The 24,014-nt window shown below is 41.1% G+C and overlaps 1 protein-coding gene across 6 annotated transcripts in view; it reads right to left on the bottom strand.

Moving 5' to 3' along the window:
- The window catches only part of LOC140198860 (interferon-induced GTP-binding protein Mx1-like), a 95,648-nt gene that overhangs the window by 10,691 nt on the left and 60,943 nt on the right, over positions 1–24,014 (bottom strand). For all 6 annotated transcript variants that reach the window (XM_072260017.1, XM_072260020.1, XM_072260021.1 and 3 more), the window contains 9 exons: positions 21,846–22,064; positions 12,790–12,982; positions 11,059–11,196; positions 8,805–8,959; positions 7,664–7,802; positions 6,963–7,161; positions 4,500–4,578; positions 3,576–3,698; positions 387–531 (listed from right to left, as the gene is read on the bottom strand). In XM_072260017.1, coding sequence (XP_072116118.1) covers positions 387–531; positions 3,576–3,698; positions 4,500–4,578; positions 6,963–7,161; positions 7,664–7,802; positions 8,805–8,959; positions 11,059–11,196; positions 12,790–12,982; positions 21,846–22,064 — 1,390 coding nt within the window. The remainder of the gene's footprint in view (positions 1–386; positions 532–3,575; positions 3,699–4,499; positions 4,579–6,962; positions 7,162–7,663; positions 7,803–8,804; positions 8,960–11,058; positions 11,197–12,789; positions 12,983–21,845; positions 22,065–24,014) is intronic.

The raw sequence follows: 24,014 nt of genomic DNA, 5'->3' as shown, positions 1-24,014 counted from the left end.
TTGTTTGCGTTGCTCCAGGTTTCCAGCACCTGCAGAATTGCTTGTGTGTATTCCTACCTTACCTGAGAGGGCACTGATTTACTCACTGATGATTTGGGCATGGAACAAACTGTCCTGGTTAACAGAGTACTAAGTAGCACCTCAGGGCAGGGCAAGCCAGACAGAAACAAGCATAGGTAAGGTGCCTCCCTTTCTCCTAATGATTGATACAGAATGTCCCTGCTTTTGACCTTTCTCCAAATGACCCTTATAATGCAAATATCCGGAAGTAGGAAGGTGTCTTTCAACATTAGCCTATTAGATTATATTCAGTCAGAAAACTAGATCATACAGCCTAATGCACAACAATCAGTTAAACAAGCTAACTCCAGTGATTTTCTACTCACAGTCTGATACTCTCTCTTGCAGGAATGAATTCCATTCTTCAAACTCCTTCCGCACTTTGGTGATGTATCTCTCCCCTTTTGACCTGTCGTGTGGCTCCTCCCCTGAAGCCAAATTCCTTATATGGCTACTGAAATTGTTGATCATCTGCGATTAAACCACAAGTTTTGTAAAATTACTGGCAGAAGCATTTAGGAAGGCATCAAACAGAAAAAAAATTGACCAGTGTAATGTCCAGAAATCCATTACTAAATGATACTTTTAAGAGTTAAGATGTTAGCCTTACAATGACTTTAAGATTGCAGGCTGACTAATACAATGGGTGACTTGTTTGATAGTGCATGATGGGTAGAGAAAAGTGGGATGGAGAGGGTAGTTTGGTTTGTAGAGAGGGAATTTCAGAGAGGTATGTTCTAGAGATCTCTAAGAGGACAACTTTGTCATTGTGTTTGGGGACTTGCATGCCTCAATGACCTGGAGAACTATGTTGCCTGGAGTCAAGGCTTTATGCTTTGGCTCTTGGTAGGGTCACCCATGCCAACAGGTCAAGGGTTAAGGGCCAGACTAAGATGGTCCACTGGTCCTCCAAGCTAGGGGGTTCAGCTCAGGGCCAACAACCTAACAACTGCGAATGGTAAAATTGTTAGAGACAGCAATGAAGAATCCTTTTACATCTGAGTTTGACAGTATTCCCGAGTCTCCACCTGGGACTTGGATGACTGACAGTACTGACGTGATGACGGAACTTTGAATACTACCAGAGACGGAGAACCTTCATTGCTACCCTAAACGCCAGCAGCACAACGGGCACTGCTGCTACATGCTGGAGAGGATTGGGTTGGGGTAAATCGTTTATCATGCCATCCATAAAAAACATTTTAAAATGGAAGTAGATCGAAGCAGTACAAAGGAAAAGCAATAATTGAACATAGAATGGAGACACAAGGGACTGCAGATGCTGAGAACCTGGAGTTACAGTTACAGAGAAGGAAGTATCATCAGGTCCAAAGACCATAATGAGATTGTCAGTAGAGTCAAGAATTCATTCATTAGTTGTAACAGTAGTAAAGAAGCTGTCTTGGAGCCTGGTAGTGCATTTTCAATCTTCTGTATCGCTTGCCTTTTGCAAGAAGGGGAAGAGAGAATGGCCAGGGTGAATGAGGTCTTTGATTAAATTAGCTGCTTTCCTGAGGCAGTAGGAATTGCAGACATAATCCATGGAAGAGAAGGTGTTTTACGAGATGGACTGGGCTCTGTCCACAGCAGTAGCTGGTGATTAGTAGTTAATTGAACAAGTGATTGGTACATGGCAAATTACTTGTTGAGGGATTGTGTTCCTGAAGATGGTCGATTTGGGAAACAGCAAAGTGAAATGTGAAAGCCTACACCACAAAAACCGCCGTTCATTAGTTTTCCACTCTCTGCAGTGATCGAGGTGGGATTGATAACATTTGCAAAATTTACTCCACCAATTTGTAGCTTATGCACACCACAACACTGCATTCTAGGGCTAACATGCAGAACAGGAATCCATCAACACGTCATTATTTTGACATAAATAATTCAGTATTTAGAAAACTGATCAACTCTTAGTTAATTGATAAAATAAGAGCAAAAGAGGTGTGCTGGATAGTGAAAACCAAGGAGAATAAGATTATTCCAGTAGACAATGGATGCCTTGTAGTCCCCCACCAACAGACTAGGTCAGGCTCAGTTTGTGATTAAAGCTGCTGGCAATCTTATGCACACAAGACTTGAGTACAAGTGACATTTAAGCATGTTGCACATGCCTGCACTCTTCTTACAGAAGACAGCCACAAAGATGGACAATTCAGATCATCTTTCTGGAAGCAGGATACCATTATATTAAGTAATCAAGACTTCTTAATAAACCGACCTTGAATCTTTCAATTTGAGTGAAAGCTTCATGCTAGGTGATGGAATTTCCAGGCCACGTACCCCAATTCTAGATCTCTTCTTTCCCAAACTTTCATCCTCTTCAAATGCCTTTTTACCTTAAGTTACTGTCTACCTCATCATCCCATTATGCTGGGAGATGAGTGGGGGCATCCTAAATTATGTGGAAATAATTTCAACTCCCTTGTTTATATACTGTCTTAATATAAAACTGTCTTAAAACTCATACCACCTTTGCATCTAGCTACTTAAAATTCTCTCTTCTTACCTCTTCCATCAAACAGAAAATATAAAAGCCTGAAAACTCATACACAAGGTTTAAAGGCAGCTATTATAAGACTATTGAATGGTTTCTGTAAAAAACAGGATGGACTCTTACCTCACAGTTAGTTTACCTTGTTACGATCTTGCACCTTATTCTCTACCTGACTGAACTTTCTCTGTAGCTGTTAATTTATTCTGTATCTATTATTGTTTTATTTCAATGCAGTCTGGTGTTATTATTTGATCTGTATGAACAGTGAACAAGACAAGCTTTCCACTGTACCTTGGCACATGAGACAATAATAAACCAATGAAATATCACTATGGCTAATAGAAAGACAGAATAATTTCTTTCTCCTAGTAATTTCAACTTCATTGAACTTAGACTTTCTCTGTTACTTTTCCCTCTTATGACAGACAATGCTTGCAAGGCTGGTGGTGGTGGATGGGGTGGGAGATGGCCTGGATCAAAGCCAGAAGAATCAGGTTGTGATCCACTAACCAACCTGAGTTCGGTCTGTGGGGGGCGGGGGGCTAGGTGGTCAAAATGGCCCTCCCCTTCCTATCTGTGTGTTTTTTTGTATTTTTGCTTGCACTTTCACTATCCTGACCATTCCATTCCATCAGGAGCTGATTATTTGTCAATTTTCCAGAAAGGGTGACTTTTAACGTAAGTGATTATAATGATGTTGGTCTAATAATCGTTATTCCATTATAATAATGAGAATAATAACAAATGAAAGGTGGAGAATGAAACAACCCTCTAATTAATTTCATTCCCTGCCTTTGCCCGTACTAGTGATTCCCTACCTCTACTGAATGGCTCAAAGCCCTGTTTCAGTCAATCAATGTGAAAGAAATGGAATCCTGAACTTCACCTCTTTTTAACAGTGAACTTGATTTTCCAAGCACAGTGAAAAAACAGGATTCTGTGCATGGTTACAGCCTCAATTGCCCTCTGAAAGCTGTTCAACAGACTAAATTCAGCCATTAAATAAAGAGAGCCTTACCTCGATTATGAATGTCATTTTCTCACTGTAAGCAGACGGGACCGCAGAGTGGTACCCCTTTATAGATTTCAACGATTTGCTCAGTTCCTTCTCCACCTCCATTCGCAACTGAGGCAGCGATTTCTTGGAAAGACAGATTACCCAAAGATCACCATGTGTGTGAAGTGGAAAGGTGAGCCTGTCAGTTCTAATGCTAACTCCTCACTTTTACTTCCCAGCTTACTCCACAATCCCCTTCTCTGAAGGGAAGCTTGTAGTATGAGCTCATGGCCACCAAAGTGATATACGTTTGTAAGATGTAATGTAGTTTTTTTGAACTTGGGTATTAAGCAGACAATTTCATACACTGACGATCTATTGTTATAAATATTGGCTAGGATTTCAGACAGCAGTCCTTACATCATCTGTGAATTCGCATTTTGTGATCTTTTATCTCCACTGAAAGAACAGTAAAGTTCTGAGATCTCATCTGAATATTGACTTCTCTAGACAGCCCCAGTCTATCAGTGCAGATCCTGAAGTCTCTATCATGGGACTCAATTCTTAACCTTTCTATTGTTGTTACTACAGTATAACTGAAGAGTTGGAACAAACTTTGCTCTGTCCATTAATATTGTCCATTTGGTCCAATTTCTCCAGTAATATTTCACATTTTTCTCTAACTTGTTTCCTCACATTACCTCAAGTAATAACACATCCCTGCGGCAAAATTTCTTTCACCAGCTGAATGCTAAAAATCCAGAAGTTCAGAGAATCTCAATACACAGAATATCCAAATTCCCTGAACATGCTTGAGTTAAATAAAACTGATTTTAGGCTTTTCATGGTCCCCACAGTAATGATACAGGAATACTTTAAAATGCAATTAAACAGAATAAACTAAAGTAATTGAAAATAGATATTTCTTTACAGAATAAGACTTACTTTAATGTGGTTAACAAGTTCCTTTGTCAGTCGAACAGCCAAATTTGGAATACCAGCCTTTCCTTCTTCTAAAAGTGGCCTAGTCGTTAAAATTTGAAAGAAGAATATCATAGTCAAGACAGATATTTTATAAAATAACGAAATAATTAAAACATTTTTTGCATTACTTACAGTAATGTAAAAATTAAACTGATCCGCTGAGATCTATCTTTTGGAGGCTGTAGTATGGCGATTTGGTGCAAGTTTCTTGTGATGACCTTCTAAACATGTATTGCCTTAACTGGAAAGTGCATGTATATAAAGTGTGGAGACTGTACTAACAAGCCTCATGATAATATACTAGCAACATAAGCCAGGCGCCCATGATCCGGGTAATACCACAAGGCATGGAAAAATCTGTGCATCTCCTTCACACTGGATCATCTCCACTCTGGACAATCCTAGCACTGATTTTAGAGTCCTCTGCATGCTGCTCATAAACTCTGAACTGAAGAATGTTTATTACGGATGTGGGATACAATAGTCAATATTATCATTCTGTATCAGTCAGCACCAGTAATGTAATATTCCTAGTTTCTAAGGGTAAGCTGTTGGAACACAGAACTCCAACAGAAAAGGAGGAGACGAAAGAGTCAGCACTACCTTTATGGCTGAACACAATCCATTTACACAAATCAGAAACTACTGGGGATACTCTGTTTCTTTCTCTCTTCCTAGCATGAGAGATCACCAGATCATCTGAGTGTTTCCATCATCTGTTGTTTTGTTTTCACATTTCCAACATCTGCTGCTTTGTTCTTGCCTCACTTTCTCCCCATTGTCCACCAGCAGTAAGTAACTGGGAAGGTCCAGTGTATTCCTTCTGATTCTCTGTGCATGAAAACTGACAAACTTGGGCAATCTACATCTTTCATTTTGCCAGTCTCACACCTTTAAGTGACACTTCCTCAGCTCCATCATCACATTCTGCATCATGTCAAACACTTTCACCTTTGTTGTTCTGTCAACCAGCTCATGCATTGTCTGATAGACAGAGCAGTGAAAGAGGCACATGGCAAGCTTGCCTTCAATGGTGAGGACACTGACAATGGGAGTGGGGATGTCATGTAACAAACTTTCAATCAAGGACTCCACATGCAGACTATGCTCTCTTCTCACTGCTGCCATTGGGAAGGAGGTATAGAAGACTTGGGACCCATACCACCTGATTCAGAAGCAATTATCCTTCAACCATCAGGCTCTTGAACCAGTGTGGGTAACTTCACTCAGATGTACACTGAACTGATTTCACAACCTGTGGATGCTACAACACAGGTTCTCAGTATTATTTATTTACTATTATTATTGATTTTTTCTTTTTATATTTGTTGTCTTTTGCACATTTGTTGGTTGTCTGTCTTTATGTGAAGTTTTCATTGATTCCATTCTTTTTATCTATCATGAATGCCCACAAGAAAATGAATCTCAGCATGATATATGGTAACGTGTACGTACTTTGACAGTAAATTTAACAATGATTCATAATGAGTGACTCAAAAGGCTGGGATTGCATTCCATGGAGTGAAAGAGGCTAAGGGGCATCTTTATAGAGGTTTATAAAATATTGGGAGGCATGGATATGGTAGACAGTCACAGTCTTTTTCTAGTGGTAGGGGGAATCTAAAGCCAGAGGATTGAGGTTTAAGATGAAAGGGGGAATATTTAAAAGAGATCTGAGGAGCCAATTCTTCCCACATGGAGTGGTGGGCGTACAGAACAAGCTGCCAGAGGAAGTGGTAGAGACAGGTACAGTTATAAAATTTAAATGATATTTGGACAAGTGGCTGGATAGGGAAGGTTGAGGGACATGGGTTCAATGCAGGAAAATGGGACCAGTTCAGGCCGGAATGGACAAGTTAGTCTTAAGGGCCTGTTTCTGGTTTGTAAACTTCTCTGAACTTGGAAGTAAAAATTAATGTAACATGGAAAAGATTGAGTGGGATTGATTCCTGAAAACCACTGTTTGTTTTCCCGGAGAGTTTATCTACCGTTTCCATGCCCCTTTTGAATGACAAGCAAATTCATTACTCAACATCAGCCCACACTGTCCTCAGCTGCTGTGTATAAATTATGCCATTTGTATTTTTTTTCTAAAATATGGTTTGAAATAATGTTATTGGCTGATTTTTTTGTCAGACGTTGGAGAAATATTAATATTATTCCAAGTCACTTCAGGTTATTGCCAGAGCCTCAAATATCCACCTTAGTGCAAAATGGTTCAAATCCAGGGAATGACGTACATTTGACTCCAACCCTCTGACCATTCCAATGTGAAACTAAAATTGCCTCCTGATATTACTGAGATGAAAGACATCATAAAAATTCACCAATATAAGTAAAATCAGAATATGAAAAAGGACTGTGGGAGGAGTTAGTAAGAAACCTACTGAGAGATTAATTGAAAATGAGTCTCCCATCGTTTACCTGAATTGTTCATGGTCTTCAAAAAAAGCTTTTTCCTTCATGATAGCATCACTGAGTGCTATTTGGTCATTGATATCTTTCTGGCCTCGACACTTAACAATCATGTAACCCTTACTCAGTTCCACCACCAAGTTCTCCATAATGTCCACCACATTCATCTCCGTTCCTTTGTCAACCAGGTCAGGTTTAGTTAAAATGCCTTCAGATTTAAAAGACAATAAAGAAAAGGTGATGAAATAAGTTTGCTGCCCTGTATTTGAGAGAGTCTTAATATTGACTCTGAGGAGAAAGGGAATGGAGAGAAAAGATTGGAAGCAACTATCACAAAATATAGTTGAAGTTAATATACATTTAAATTGAAGGGCATTGGACACAAACATCAGAGGAAGAAGAACATCATTTAATTTTATTTAATAATTTAACCTTTAAAAACCTGCTGTAGCAGGTATTATTTCATGTCACATTAGGGACAGTGACCCAGAATATACTGCTTAAGAGCTAGTCAAAGGCAGCTTGCTTCATGTTATTATCCCCAAGTCGAGTATGAGGTGATGGGAGAATGGAGTTTTTTTATGCTTCTGTGAAGTATATGGGTGGAGAATTGGAGGAGTGGGTTGAGACCAGAGGACCTGGACCATCAACGCTAAGACTTTCTCCAATGGTTGGATGTAGAAAATCCTTCTATATTTATATGTAATTACCTAGAGTTCTGTCCCCAGTAGGATCCACTTCCTGAGCCATTTTCAATGCTTCTGTGGTTGCTATGTCGACATTACATGGCACGACTACAAGATTAATTGTCTCTTGTTTCTGAATAAATGTTTTAATAAGTCTCTTAATCTGGAATAAAACAAACCACAAAACTGTAGAATCATAAAAAGGTTGACATCAACACATTGTAAAATAACCACATTCAGGTAAATGTGCAATGGAACACAGAACAACGAGCAAAGCATAAATTGGAGTTCTCTGGTAAAACAGAAATACATGGTCAGTGCAGGGATATTTTCAATGCTATTGGATGTATTTATGTTAATATATCAATACATGCTAAGTTGATTTGGTCTCGAAAATGGTTTCATGTTAAGAATGCCATTCAATGTGCAAAATGTAAAGGAAGTCCAATATTTCATTAACTTTAGGACAATCACAAGTGCAAGAGGCAATTAAATATATTCTTGGAAAAAGTTCATTTGTAATGTAGGAAATACAGAAAACAAATGTGATGCAGGTTCCACGAACAACCTGGGGGTAATTTTCCCTGCAAGTTGTGAATTCTGAACAACTTGAGACCCTCCATTGGTTGGGGTCAACTGTGGATGTGGTATCCCAGCTGTCTTATCAGCATGCCAGTACACAAGCCAATATGGAGAGCAAGCAGGCTCCTCCTCTCCACGCAGCTGATGAATCCAAAGGAACAGCAGAGACCAATACAGTTTGGCAGCAGTGATATTGCAGGATTTGCCAGTCAGCGATGAACTCACTGTAAGGACTCCAGCTCTGGGCACTTCCTTGGAGATTACTCCCAAAGCCTTCTCCATGAGTGGGAATAGCTGCAAGGCAGCCGAGGTTTGAGATCAGTTTTGCTTCTCCTAGATCAGTTCCATCTGTCCAAATTGACTGGCTAGTAACCTCTTTTGCTCTCAGGGGAAATGGTTTCACTAGGCTTAGTAGCTAAGCCACACATGAAGGTCAGGAGCTGGACGGGTTGTCAGAGGATACTTGAAATGCACACCATTGGGTGCATTTAGTAGGTACTGGGAGCTTATCCCCACCTCCTCCCCCGGCCATTACAACCTTGAGAAACCTTCAAAACATCAGATAGAAATCAGGCCCCATTACCTGCTCTCCAATATCAACTGGCTGGTCACCAACTGCTACCCGGGCAATTCCTGGCAAGTCTATCAAGGTCAGGTCAGGGACAATGCTGGATTCAATTTCCAGACTGATCAACTCATTGCTGATTCCCACTCCTTGCCCGGCAATACTGTTCTGGGCTGCAAACAGTTACAAATTACATTAATTAGTCAGAATATTTAATTAGCAGATTTAAAGACAATAATCCATCACTTTGTAAGCTAAATAGTAAATAAACTTGGAACAAGTGGAAACAAATTAAGACAAAACTTGTGTTGTCCTGACATTGACAGCAAAAACCAGGGGAATGGTTGTTCATTCCAGCGTGATCCCTGGTGTCATTATCTGCAGGGACACTGACTCCCATTTCTTCAGCATGCCTGAGCCCACTCCAGGGGCAGTCTCAGAGCAAAGACTTACAGAATGCCTTTGACGAGCAGCAAGGCCCAGTGATGACAGTCAAAGGTGACTGTACTGACCTTCTGTTCATGTTGCCATTCACTGCCACTAACGCTTGTTGATTAATGTTTAGCACCACACATTAACAAGAAAAATGCTGAAACTACTACTTGACCCTCTCCCAGGGCTGACTGTTTCTTGTCATTTGAATGGGACTGCCACACGAAAGGCAGATTTACCTTAGCTGAGGGACAGCAGGAAGGTTGCTCAGCTGGAGAGCTGGCAAGCCTGATGGAACTTGCACTGCCATCCTAGAATGGGATGAGAGCAAAAGTACTGGTGCAGTAGTCACTGGCTTGGGCCCATTTCAATGCTAGAACACTGAATACTGCAGGGAGCGGAAAATACTGCCCAGTCTATCACAGATTCATCATTTCCTACCGAACAGTCCACCTTCACAGTGCATTGCCTCAGAAAGGCTAATAGTTTCATCAAGGGTGCCCACCAATCTGGCCTTTTCCCTTTTCCCTCTTCTATCTATTGGGACTCAAGAACTTATGAGACCCAAGAATAGCTTTTTACTCCAATGCTATCAGACTTCTGAACCCTTTCCAATGGTGCTGCCACTTTCTCAGACTCTGGGGATTTCCTCTCTCAGTTATCGTGTTTTTGTCATTTTAGCATTTCACTACCTCCAACTGTACTACAATCTTTGAAGCATTCCATTATTTCACACTTGTTATTGTATTTATTATTGCCACTCATACAGCTTACTTTACGAACTTCACATGGGCAGGGAATCTCATTGCAACCCCGGTATATATGATAACAGACGAATCTGTTCAGCTGCCTATGTTCAAGTTTAATGCTACCACTGCCAGGGTAGAAGCTCTCACCCCTTGTGTATGATGCTCATCAGAATTGGTTAGATTTAGGGCGAGTGAAATGAGAGAAAATCACAAGCAGGCACCTTAACTTAACCCTTTGCAGCTGCTGTTTGATATTAAGTACTTGACTACCAATTGATACCCTGTAATTTACAAATCCCTGAGCATTAAATTGAGAACAGTATCTTTTCTTAGAGAACAATTAGCTTTACACTAAAGTGGACATTAGTCATGGAGAGACAATCAAGTTGGGAATTACTCGCCAGAAGAAAAATTTGATAGAATGATTTGTATCAAACAGACTTACATCAAAGCCCAAAACCATTTTCTCCTGATTTTTTATTGATAATTACCAAGGCAAAATGGTGATTTTGCCAAAGGTTCAGGACTTGAACATGCCATATTTAACTTAGAAAAATTTAAGTAGCTGGCTTTCACAATATTTTAAATTAATTTTTACAGTGTTATGATATATTTGTACTGAGCTCTTCAGACCTTTGTGGGGAGCAGGAGAGTGAGGGGCTCTGAATTTTTTTTTAAAAGAGTACTTGAAATGGTTAATTGTTATTCAATAAGAGTCATTAATTGTTTAGGGTTCCTTGCGTTTTCTCAAGCAACCTCTCTTTTGTAATGCGGTCTCCTACTGTTTTTTGTTTAAGCTTGTCAAGATTATTTTGATAGGCTCGTATTCCCTACTACTTAAGTGGACGCCTGGTGAGCACTAATTGTGGGGTCCTAGTTTTGAGAATATTATGCCTCACAGTGTTGAGACACCAACGTTCTGTTGGAATTCTTATAAACAAACACTGGTCGCCATCTCCACATCAGAGCTTGTCTTCCCTCTGCACTTGGGTTCTGACATTGTCAGCATACATCATGACAATGTTAAACCCCAACTTATCATTCATTTTGAATCCACAGCTGGTCCTACACAGCAATATTTTGGAACATACCTTCGACAATTTCTTCTTCCACCTCAGATGCACTGCTGAGATCCTTTGAATAATCCCTGTAGCTGATTTTCCCCTTCCAAGCATTTTCATTTTTAACTCTTTTTAGCTTCAGTTCCAGTGGGCATCTGGTTACAATTCCTGTCACAAGGAAAATATTGCCAGATATCAATTAGGACCAAAAATTTACTTTGGAAGGCAATGTTTTTGAGACGAGTTGAAAATAAATCAGCGCAACAAATAATAATCAACAGAATATGATTTACTTCTAAAAGACTATCTTGACTGAAAAATGAATTAAGATGAGAAGATATTGATAGTGTCATTCAGTTGAGCTTTTTAACAAAATTAAAGACTGAAATCAAAACGGTGACCATCAAACTACTGAATGTTTACAGTTGGGAATGGAATCATCTATCCTTTCTCAGTCTGTGACCCCAGATACACCAAACTGTTCCACCATCAGCAGAAAATGCCTGATAAACTAGTCAAGTGCCATGATTGCCATCGAGGTCTACGTTCCCAGAACCAACAAAAAGCTTGATTGACAGAGATACTGGCCAACCAGACCTTCTCTGGCTAGTCGTAGTGTTCTCTTTAGACAAGCCCTTTGTAAATCTACCTACTACTCAACTGATAAAACCTATAAACACACTCTTCATTTGCTTATTATATGAACTTCTATTATTTATAGCTATTACCTTAAAAATCTTCCATTTAACCCCATCTCCTTCTATTGACATTCTTAGTACTACAAAAGAGTAGTAGACAGAAGAACTGAAGTCTTTTTCCCCTTAGAGCAATGGCAACAGCTTCAACAAAGGAGTTAGGTCAATAAAAAAAATGCAATTCTATGCATTACTACTTTTAAATGTTTATTAAGAGGACAATTGACTGGAACACAGGAAGAAGAAACTTGTTTTGGACAGCAGGGCAAATACTACGGTTGCTGCTTCATGCTCCATTAAAGTTATTGGGTAGAGCACACAATGAGAGTGCTGATGCAAGGTTGCTAAGTCAGAACAACCACATAAAAATTGTTTCTCCCTAGAAACATTTACAGAATCAAATTATACCCAATTAAATTCCAGTTTTGATTACATCACTAATCATCTAGCCACTTACCTTCAGTTCTGGGTTAAGTTTGAAAATCTATATGGGAAGGCATTAGCTATTATTGAGCTAGTGGTAGCACAGTGATGGGTGGTAAAATAGATTAATGATTGTCAATCCTTCCTTTAAATGATGATCTCTGCCATAATTTATTAATGTCTTATAATCTGATCCTAGAACCATGTGTTTATTGTCAAAGACTTGGCCAGGGCTTCTTTTGTTTTTCTGCTCTTTCTCTTTGCTTTTGAGGGGAAGGTGATTTTCTTCAAAGACACTTTCCACTTGATGGAAGATTAGCCACCAGTAAGATGAGAGAAGGCCAGCTGCTCCCATCTTGTGACATCCAAGCCTGTTTTGATGAGATATTCCTTGAAAGTTTTAAAAGGTTCAAAGGTTCATTTTATTGTCAAAGTATGCATGTACAATACAACTCTGATATTTGTCTTCTCCAGCTAGCCATGAAATACAGAAAGGCCATGGAAGTCGTTGAAAGAAAAGGCATGCACTATGTATTTGCAGCACCATCCTTAACTGTTACAGGATTTCTGACTATGAGTAGGGCATCTATGTACAACAAATAAATCTACAAACAGTTAACCATTGACTCCAACAGTCTCTTACCACTTCCTCTGGGAAGTGACACTCCAGAGAGGGCCTCCAAGACTGAGCTCTTCCCAGAGCTCTGATCACCAATGACTGCGATGGCTGGAAGCCCCAGATCTTTATCCACACCAAATCCTCTCAGCGAGTCAATGAGATCAATGCATGGTCGTACCTCTTGTTCATATTGACTGGACAATGGAGTATCCATTGCCTAAAGAGAGAGGAGGAGAGAAGGAGGTAATCTTTTAGAATTGCCTTTAGAATAGAACAAAAAAATGGCATTTTACATTGTTTTAACAGAGGAGGATAAAAAGCAGTTTGAGGATTGAACTGGTCATTGGAAAAAATGGCAATGGAGACTATCTTGGTGATAAAGATCACCCTTCCATAAAACTTAGCAGAGTTATACCCATGGACCAAAACTGAACAAGAATAAAATCTCTAAAGTAAAACAAGACCAAGTTACCATGCAAATGTAAGATTTTGCAACACTAAATAGCTTTCTGAATGTTTGAGCAGTCTGGAGATTTTCAAGGAGAAACTGTGGATTCAGAACAAATTCCAACTACACCTAATAAAGTGGCCACTGAGTGTTTGTTTGTGGACTTCTGTTGCTGAAGCCCATACAAAGTTCAACAGATTATGCATTTAGAGATGCTCTTCTGCACACCACAGTTGTAATGTATGGTTACTTGAGTTACTATTGCCTTCCTGTCAGCTAAAACTGGTCTCCTCCGACTCTTCTCATTAACAAGTTGTTTTCAGCCAGAGGACTATAGTTCACTGGATTTTTAAAAACATTTTTCACCATTCCCTGTAAACTCTAGAGACTGTTGTACGTGAAAACCCCAGGACATCAGCAGTTTCTGAGATAAACAAACCAACCCTTCTGGCACCAACAACCAGTCCACAGTCGAAGTCAATTAGAACCCACTTCTTTCCCATTGTACATGCGCTGGTCGTGCATGCAGCCTGTTATAGCCGTTCCAATGAGTATTCTTTCTTTTTTCCTCTTACTTTTTAACTTATGTTATTTTTTGTATTTTTTTTCGCAGTAACACGTTGAAACTGCACCCTCTCTAACATGCTGGTAGAGAGTGTTTTATTTGGGTTTTTAGCGCTGGAAATAGTTACATTCCGACATGGCTCAATAGAGTGGCAGAAGCATGGTTGCATTGTTTATTCCAGGGACCAGCTGATTGAGCTGGCCGGTTTAGCGAGCAGAGTGGCGGACACCCCTGCTGAAATCTGGAGGAAAACACACAGAGGATGCAGAGGGGGATCACAAAGGTGAGGAAAGAGGACCAGGTCGAGACAACAGAGACTTATGGAGAAGAGGAGTTCGGTGGGTAATAAAATGGACGAGTTGACGGCGCTAGCCAGGCGTCAGAGAACATTTCAGGAGTGCGGTGTTATGTGTTTTACTGGAACGGGGCTGCACGAGAACATACCCGATCAAATCTTTTGCATGGACGGCTTCCAGACCGTTCGGGCTGACCGGAAGTGCACTGAGAGCGGTAAGCGTAAAGGAGTTGGGTGCTTACTGTTCTGGTTAACAACAGATGGTGCAATCCGGGTCATATTACGATCGAGGAACGTGTTTGTAGACCAGATATTGAACATTTTGTTGTTGGACCCCAGCCATATTCCACTGAGATACAACACCGGGCATCACAGGAGATTGTTCCTGCCTGTGGCCATTGAACTTCGCAGCTCCTCCCGTGGTGGGTCAGACACCCTGAGCCAATAGGCTGGTCCTGGACTTTTTTCCATCTTGCATAGTTTGCATTTTGTTGTTTGATTGTTTGTGGTTTTTGTATTGCTATATTTATGCTCTATTCTTGGTTGGTGCGGCTGTAACAAAACCTGATTTCCCTCAGGATCAATAAAGTCTATCTATCTATCTATCTATCTATCTCGATGTTTGGTCTGAACCTCATGGCCATGTCTGCATGCTTTTATGCATCCAGTCACTGATCAGATATTTGCATTAACAAGGTGTACATATGCAGATGTAATAAAGTGGCCACAGAGTGTATATTGCCAAAGAGAAAAATAAAGGTACTTCCAAAACTAAGCCAACATGGACATTGGCAAGTGTACAAGGCAATACAAGGTAATACACAGATATTGCAAAGTCAACAGACTAAAATTCCTGAAGAGGCATTAAAGTACAGAAGTTTATTGTCATATGCACAAAAGCATTTATTCAGTTTCAGTGGAAAAGCTTACTTGCAACAGCAACACAGTCACAAAGTTCCTCCCCACACTATATTTGGCGCATCGGGTAGCAACCTCACCGTTTCTTTAGCATTTGTTTTTTTTATGAGGCCAAGTTGCCGGCTCGATGCTCAACCCAGCACAGATGGAAAGCAGGCAAGGAGCCAGCCGGGTTCGAACCCAGAACTATCGTGCCGAAGTCTGGGTGTGAATCCCAATAGACCACTGCGACAGACACACAGCACATAGTTCAAGTGAAATTAATGAGAAAGTTAGAAACATAATGTGGGTGCACAATGTAAGCATATAAAATTAAGGGAAACTGGAATTATATTTATACAAATGAAAGACAAAGAAAGCAGCCTTTGAAGTCCAAATTTACAGCATGTGTGCACAGATACAAAATATATAATTCTAAGTGAAAACTGATGGAGGAACTCGAAGGGTCAGGGAGCATCAGTGGAGGAGTGGAACAGTTGATGTTTCAGGCTGAGATTTTGTATCAGATCTGATGACAATTGGACTCAGAGGAAATTGTTCATCCTGACGAATTATTCCAAGTACTCCACATTACAATCATAGAAACAGAGCTTTTATAAACTGGCATGCCGAGAAATGTAATTACCTATGCAGACACAAGGAAATTCAAGCAACGCACACAAAAAAATGCTGGTGAACGCAGCAGGCCAGGCAGCATTTTTTGAATGTAATTACCTAGGTCATTTAGACATTATTTAATCTTCCCTTTGCTCCCACCAAAGTTGCCTAACCTCTGAATTTCCTTCAGCAGTTTGTTTTATTTTGCACTGTAACACAGCATCTGCAGTCTTTGTGTCTCCATTATTCTAAGTGGACACTTTGTTCAGTCTTCACAGCAAAAGCCATTGATAATGGCATTAATAAGATAGAAGAATACAAAATTTGTGGTAGAAGAAACAGAGTATTTACATATTACAGAGGATGCTAGGTCTGGAAAATAATATTTACGATGGGAAGATTGCAGCAAATTTTTTTTTGGAACAAGAGAAGCTAAGGGTAATTTTAATTGGGCTATATAATTGGAACAATTGACTATAAGACCATATGATATAGGAGTGGAAGCAGGCCATTCAGCCCATCGAATCTGCTCCGACATTCAATTATGGGCTGATCCAATTCTTCCAGTCATCCCCACTCTCCTGCTTTCACCCCATACCCTGTGATGCCCTGGCTAATCAAGAACCTATCCATCTGTCTTAAATACACCCAATGACTTGGCCTCCACAGCCTATCGTGGCAACAAATTCCACATATTTAACACACACTGACTACAGTAATTTCTCCACATCTCTGTTCTAAATGGACATCCTTCAATCCTGAAGTCGTGCCCTCATGTCCTAGACTCACTTACCATAGGAAATAACTTTGCCATATCTAATCTGTTCAGGCCTTTTAACATTCGGAATGTTTCTATGAGATCGCCCCTCATTCTCCTGAACTCCAGGGAATACAGCCAAAGAGCTGCCAGATGTTCATCTTACAGTAACCCTTTCATTCCTGGAATCATACTCATGAATCTCCTCTGAACCCTCTCCAACATCAGTATATCCTTTCTGAAATAAGGAGCCCAAAACTGCACACAATACTCCAAGTGTGATCTCACGAGTGCCTTATAGAGCCTCAACATCCCATCCCTGCTTTTATATTCCATACCTCTAGAAATGAATGCCAACATTGCATTCACCTTCTTCACCACTGACTCAACCTAGAAGTTAACCTCTAGGATACTCTGCACAAGGACTCCCAAGTCCCTTTGCATTTCTGCATTTTGAATTCCCTCCCCATCTAAATAATCAGAATCAGGTTTATTATCACTGGCACGTGACGTGAAATTTGTTAACTTAGCAGCAGCAGTTCCATGCAATACTTAATACAGAAGAAGAAAAAAAATAAATCAATCACAATATACATATATTGAATAGATTAAAAATCATGCAAAAAACAGAAATATTATATATTTAAAAAGTGAGGTAGTGTCCAAGGGTTCAATGTCCATTTAGGAATTGGATGGCAGAGGGGAAGAAGCTGTTGCTGAATCGCTGAGTGTGTGCCTTCAGGCTTCTGTACCTCCTACCTGATGGTAACAGTGAGAAAAGGGCATGCCCTGGGTGCTGGAGATCCTTAATAATGGACGCTGCCTTTCTGAGACATGGCTCCTTGAAGATGTCCTGGGTAATTTGCAGGCTAGTACACAAGATGGAGCTGACTAAATTTACAATCTTCTGCAGCTTCTTTCAGTCCTGTGCAGTAGCCTCCCGCCATACCTGTTTATCAGTCTGCTTGTTTACTTCTTCCACCAAAGTGCATGTCCATACACTTTCCAACATGATTTGCCACTTCTTTGCCCATTCCCCTAAACTATCTAAATCTCTCCGCAGGCTCCGTTTCCTCAACACTACCCGCTCCTCCACCTATCTTAGGATCATCAGCAACTCTAGCCACAAATCCATTAATCCCATAGGCCAAATCATTGACATACATCGTGAAAAGCAGTGGTCCCAACACTGACCCTGTGTAACTCCACTGGTAACCGGCAGCCAGCTAGAAAAGAATCCCTTTATTCCCACTCTGTTTTCTGATCAGGCAATGCTCCACCCATGCCAGTGACTCCCCTGTAATTCCATGAGCTCCTATTTTGCTAAGCAGTCTCATGTGTGACACCTTGTCAAAGGCCTTCTGAAAATCCAAGTACTCCATATCTACTGCATCTCCTTTGTCTACCCTGCTTGTAATTTCCCCAAAAAATTGCAGGAGGTTATCAGGCAGGATTTTCCTTTCAGAAACCATACTGTATTTGGCTTATGTTGTCATGTGCCGCAAGGTACTCCGTAATCTCATCCCTAACAATTGATTACAATAACCTCCCAACCACTGATGTCAGGCTAACAGGCCCATAATTTCCTTTCTGCTACCTCCCACCCTTCTTAAATAGTGGAATAACATTTGCAATTTTCCAGTCAACCAGTACAATGCCAGAATCTATCAATTCTTGAAAGATCATTGTTAATCCCTCTGCAATCTCTCCAGCTAATTCTTCCAGAAACTAAGGGTGCATTCCATCACGTCCAGGAGATTTATCCACCTCAGACCATTAAGCTTCCTGAGCACCTTCTCAGCTGTACTTTTCACTGCACCTACTTCACTTCCCTGGCACTCTTGAACGTCCGGTATACTGCACTGGGAAGATTGATGCACAGTATGCATTCAGTTCCTCTGCTGTTTCTGCGTCTCTCGTTACAATATCTCCAGCATCATTTTCTATTGGTCCTATATCTACCTTCAACTCTTTTACCCTTTATATACTTAAAAAAGCTTTTAGTATCTTCTTTGATATTAGTCGCCAGCTTCCTGTCATAATTCACCTTTTCCTTCCTAATGACCTTCAAGTTTTTAGAGGCTTTCCAATCCTCTATCTTCCCACTTGCTTTGGCTTCCTTGTATGCCCTCTCTTTTGCTTTTACTTTGCCTCTGGCTTCACTTGTCAGCCATGGTATTGTCCTCCTTCCACTGGAAAATTTCTTCTTATTTGGGATATATTTGTCTCACACTTCCCTCATTTTTCACAGAAACTCCAGCCATTGTTGCTCTGCTGTCCTTCCAGCTAATGTCCCTTTCCAGTCAACTTTGGCCAGTTTCCCCCTCATGCCATTTTAATTTCCTTTATTCCACTGAAATACCAACATACTGGAATTTAGTTTCTCCTTCTCAAACTTCAAAGTGAACTCAATCATATTGTGATCACTGTTCCCTAAGGGTTCATTAACCTTAAACTCTCTTATCACTTTCGGATCATTGCACAACACCCAGTCCTGCACAGCCGATCTACTAGTGGGCTCAAGAAGCTGCTCTAAAAAGCCATCCCTTAGACATTCTACAAGTTCTCTCTCTAGAGGTCCAGTACTGGCCTAGTTTTCCCAATCCACTTTCATTTTAAAATCTTCAACGATTATCACAACATAGCTATTCTAACACGCCTTTTTTATCTCCTACCATAATTTGTAATCCACATCCCTGCCGCTGTTTGGAGGCCTGTATACAACTGCCATTAGGGTACTTTTACCCTTCTCCGTGGATTGTCACCTTGTCGTAGTGGAGAAGCCTGTGTGGTCCTGTGATTCTGAGAGCAATGCCTTCTGGAGCTATGCTCCTGGTAGGGTCACCCATGGCGGTAAGGTCGAGGGTGAGGTCCCTGACAAAGAACAATCCAACCAAGATCTCAACGGTGGAACAGGCAGATGAAGTTACTTCGAACTCAACAGCTGTGAAGGAGGATGAAGGCTGCAACAAATCCATCAGCTCCAATCATCGTGGTTTCCATGCCATTGGAATCAGTTGGTTGATTTGTGAAGTATCGTGTGCTTCTTGGGGAGTGCAACATCAAGTACACGTTAAACAAATACACACACAGGCGTTTTCACTTTGTGGGCCACTTCTTCAGAACGAAGACTGTCATCCTCGACCTCGAGGGATAGCCACGACACGACGACTTTTACCCTTGCCATTTCTTAACTGAACCCATAGAGACTCTACACCTTCCGATCCTAAGCCATCCATCTCTAATGATTTAATATTATTTCTTATACACAGGGCCACACCATCCCCTCTGCCTACTAACCTACTTTTCCGATACAGGTTTCCCCCGCCATCCAAAGGTACAGCGTTCCTATGAAACGGTTCGTAAGCCGGAATGTTGTAAAGGGAAGAAGTAACTTATATGGGAAAAATTTGTGAGCGTTCGCAGACCCAAAAATAACCTACCAAATCATGCCAAATAACACATAAAACCTAAAATAACAGTAACATATAGTAAAAGTAGGAATGATTTGATAAATACACAGCCTATATAAAGTAGAAATACTTCTCTACAATCATTACCTGCACTGTTTTCCGTAGTGAAAATCTCACGCAAGCACTCTCTGCAGAAACACTCTCCAGTAACCTTTAAACTATGAAGCTGCCAAATCATATCAAATAACGCATAAAAATACACAGCTGATATAAAGTAGAAATAATGTATGTACAGTGTAGTATCACTTACGGGAATCGAGAAGTCAGCGCCGAGCACACTAATGATGGTGTGTTAGGCTGAGTCATCGGGGGTTGGGGTGGTGCAACAGCCCCCACCCTCCAGGCTGCCAACTGATACCGATCCGCGAAGAATGCAGCGGTCCAGTGGTAGCCCGGACGCACCCAGCACATCTTTAAGAAAAAAGCCAAAATAAACAAGCTAATTAGGTGCCGCCCGGCATGTAAATGTAGGCCCAGATAAGCAATCGCTGCAATGAAAAATGGGCCGACGTTTACATGCCGAGCGGCATCTAATTAATTAGCTTGTTTATTTCGGCTTTTTTCTTAAAGATGTGCTGGGTGCCTCCCGGCTACCGCTGCATTCTTCGCGGATCTGTATCTGTACACGGTCCAGGGGTTGGGGTGGTGGGACACTGGGGCGTCGTCTGTTTCCATCAGTGCAGGCAGGTCATCTTCCATGTCTGCCTGCTTTGATGTCGAAGGTTGAGGTTCGTCGTCGTGGCTGATGTGGAAGGCTTGCTTGACTGCTAGCCTCTCACATTTTTCTATCATACAGTTCTTTGTAAGGACTCAAACCATCTTGCAAATATGCCCTAAACCGATGTACCCTTTCAACATTAAAGTCGTACTTAATCATCGCAGCGAAATCTCACACAGTTGCTTCACGTTCAGTTCCCGGACAACTTCACTTTCGGTCCGTTCACTACTGCATTCGGTTTCAATTGTTATCCTTTCCTCTTCCAATTCCATCAGCTCTTCCTCTATCAGTTCTTGGTCATGGGATGCCAAACGTCTTCAACATCATCTTCCTCAACTTCCACAAGCCAAACTCACTTTGTCCTTACTTCGTTCACCACGATCAAAACGCTTAATTATGTCTAGTTTTACGCTAAGCGTAACACCCTTCCGAGCTCTTTTAGGCTTTTCTGATAACTTAGAACTCATCTTGCTAACGGATGCTCACAGGCACGTGTTTAAGCAATGCCGGCTAGAATGTAGTTCCGAATTCAGGGGAGAGCGGCCTTTTATCGTGCGCTTTTTTTTTGCGTGCTGCCTTTCATCACGTGCTGCCTTTTTTCGTAACAGTGTAAACACCTTCTGTTAGCAAAAACAGTAACTAATGTAGGTCTTTCGTAACAGTGTGGTTTCGTAAAGCGAACGTTCGAAAAGCAGGGGAACAGCTGAACACCGTATATCCTGGGACGTTCAGCTCCCAATGGCAGCCATCCCTTAGCCAAATTTCAGAGGTGGCCACAACATCATACTTGTCAATCTGCAGCTGAATTTCAAGATCGTACATTTTATTTCCTATGCTGCTTGCAAATGCAACACTTTCAGTCCAGTATTTGATGCTTTCTGTTTTAACTGCACCAAGACTTTATTGCCCTGTAACTCATCCCGCTGGCAGTGATTAAGCCTCACCTCCTGACGAAGGGTCTCGGCCTGAAACGTTGACTGCACCTCTTCCTACAGATGCTGCCTGGCCTGCTGCGTTCACCAGCAACTTTGATGTGTATTGCTTGAATTTCCAGCATCTGCAGAATTCCTGTTGTAAGCCTCACCTCCTGTCTGTCCTTTCTATTATCTCTGTTGCATGCTCTCTTTGATTTATTTCTGTTTTTGACTACTTTCTAATAGGTTCTTCAGTGGCTAAAAACATCTTTTGGGACAACCTGATGTTGTGCTAATTGCCACACATGTCCTTCTCTCATTTTACCTTCCACACTTACATGAACAAGGTAACAGAAACATCCAGTTATCTGTTGTGTCTAATTAAGGTCACTCACCTTAACTGAATCACTTCTCTCATCTTTCGGTTCCTGCTGTGCCTCTGCTGCATCGAGTGCCTTCTGCCAGACATCTTTCTGTAGGCCATTCTTTATGGAGATTTTAATGTCTCCATTTTGGACTGGAGCTTGACTCAGATCATCATCTGATTCATCTAGTGATAAACATTCAGTAGAACAATTCCCTGTCGGTGTCATGAACGCAACATCCATCCTTTCCTATAATAGAAACACAACTCTTCAGCTCTGTACCGATAGTCACTGATGTTTATTGATCATCAAGCAATCGCTTTATTGTCCACCCCATATTTTGCCACAACTTTAAAGACAGAACATGAAACAGAGAACAGTACAGCACACAGGCAAACGCTTTGGGCCACAATGTCGTCAAACTAATTAAACTAGAAATTAAACAACTAACTAAGCTAATCCCTTCTGCTATACAATGTCCATATCCCATCCGTTCTCTGCACATTCAAGTGCCTATCGAAGAGAACCTTAAATACATCTTTTGTATTTGCCTCCACCACCACCTCTGCACCGCATCCCAGGCACCCACCATACCTTGTCTAAGAAAATTGTCCCACGCAACTCCTTCAAATGTACTCATCTCACCTTAAATACATGCCCTCTGGTGTTAGACATTTCAACCTTGGGAAAAAGCCATCTACTTCATCAACCGTACTCATGATCTCATAAGCATCTGTCATGTTGCTCTTCAACCTTTGAATAAGTTACATGTTTGGCACAACATTGTGGGCCGAAGGGCTTGTAATGTGCTGTAGATTTCCATGTTTGATGTTCTTTGCCACTGCAGTGAAGAACAACCCAAGTTTGTCTAAACTCTCCTCAGAGCATTTGCTCTCTAATCTAGGCATCATCCTGGTGAACCTAATCACAAACAAGAGAAAATCTACAGATGCTGGAAATCCAGGCAACACAAAAAATGCTGGAGGAACTCAGCAGGCCAGGCAGCATCTGGGAAAAGAGCACAGTTGATGTTTTGGGCTGAAACCCTTCAGCAGGGCTGGGAAGTTTCATCCTGCTGAAGGGTTTCGGCCTGAAATTGTGATCAGAAGAGGCATGCTATGGTGACAGGGGATTCATCAGTTAGGGGAAAAGGCAGGAGGTACTGTGGATGAGAAGATGATTCCCAGATGGCTTCCCGGTTGCCAGGGTCTGGGAAATCTCTGAACGAGTTCTCAGTATTCTTAATTGGGAGGGTGAGTAGCCAGAGGTCGTGGCCCATATAGGTACCAATGACATAGGTGGGAAGAGTGGCATGCTTCTACAAAGTGCGACTAATATTTTGATTGATTATAATTCAATACAAGAAGTATTGTAGGAAAGGCAGGTGGTTCAGGGCATGGATCAATACCTCAAAATTATGATATTGTGGACATTAGTGAGACTTGAGCTGCAAGAGCAGCAGGCTGGCAGCTCAATATTCTGGGGTTCCATTGATTTAGAGGTGAAAGAACAGGAGGGATTAAAGGGGGGTGATGGCAGTGCTCCATCAGGACAGACTGGAGAACTTGTTCAGTGAGGCTTTATGGATGGAACTGAAGAATAAGAAAGGTATGACCACGTAAATGGGGCTATATTATAGACCACTGAATAGTCTGCAGGACTTAGAGAAACAAATTTGTAGGGAGGTTGCAGACTGTTGCAAGAAACATAAGTTTGTGATAGCAGGGGATTTTAACTATCCACATATTGACTGGGACTCCCCTACTGTAAAAGGACTGGATAGGACAGAGTTTGTCAAATGTGTTCAGGAAAGTTTCCTTAATCAGTACATAGAGGTCCTAATGAGTGTGTGCGCGATATTTGATCTGCTATTAGGGAATGAGATGGGGCAAATGACAGAATTTTGTGTAGAGGAACACTTTGCATCTTATGATCACAATGCTATTAGTTTCAAAGTAAATATGCAAAAAGATAGGTCTGGTCTGTGGGTTGAGATTCTAAATTAGAGAAAAGCCAGTTTTAATTGTATCAGAAGGGATCTGGCAAGTGTAGATTGAGACAGGCTGTTTTCTGGCAGAAGTGTACTTGGTAAGTCGCAGGCCTTCAAAAGTGAAATTATGAGAGTAGAAAGTTTCTATGCACCTGTCAGAATAAAAGGCAAGGATAACAGGTTTTGAGAACCTTGGTTTTCAAGAGGTA

The sequence above is a fragment of the Mobula birostris genome, chromosome 6, assembly GCF_030028105.1.
Source record: "Mobula birostris isolate sMobBir1 chromosome 6, sMobBir1.hap1, whole genome shotgun sequence".
Classification (NCBI taxonomy): domain Eukaryota; kingdom Metazoa; phylum Chordata; class Chondrichthyes; order Myliobatiformes; family Myliobatidae; genus Mobula; species Mobula birostris.
Note: the sequence above shows the minus strand (reverse complement) of the source record. Positions and strands in the feature narration are given on the sequence as shown.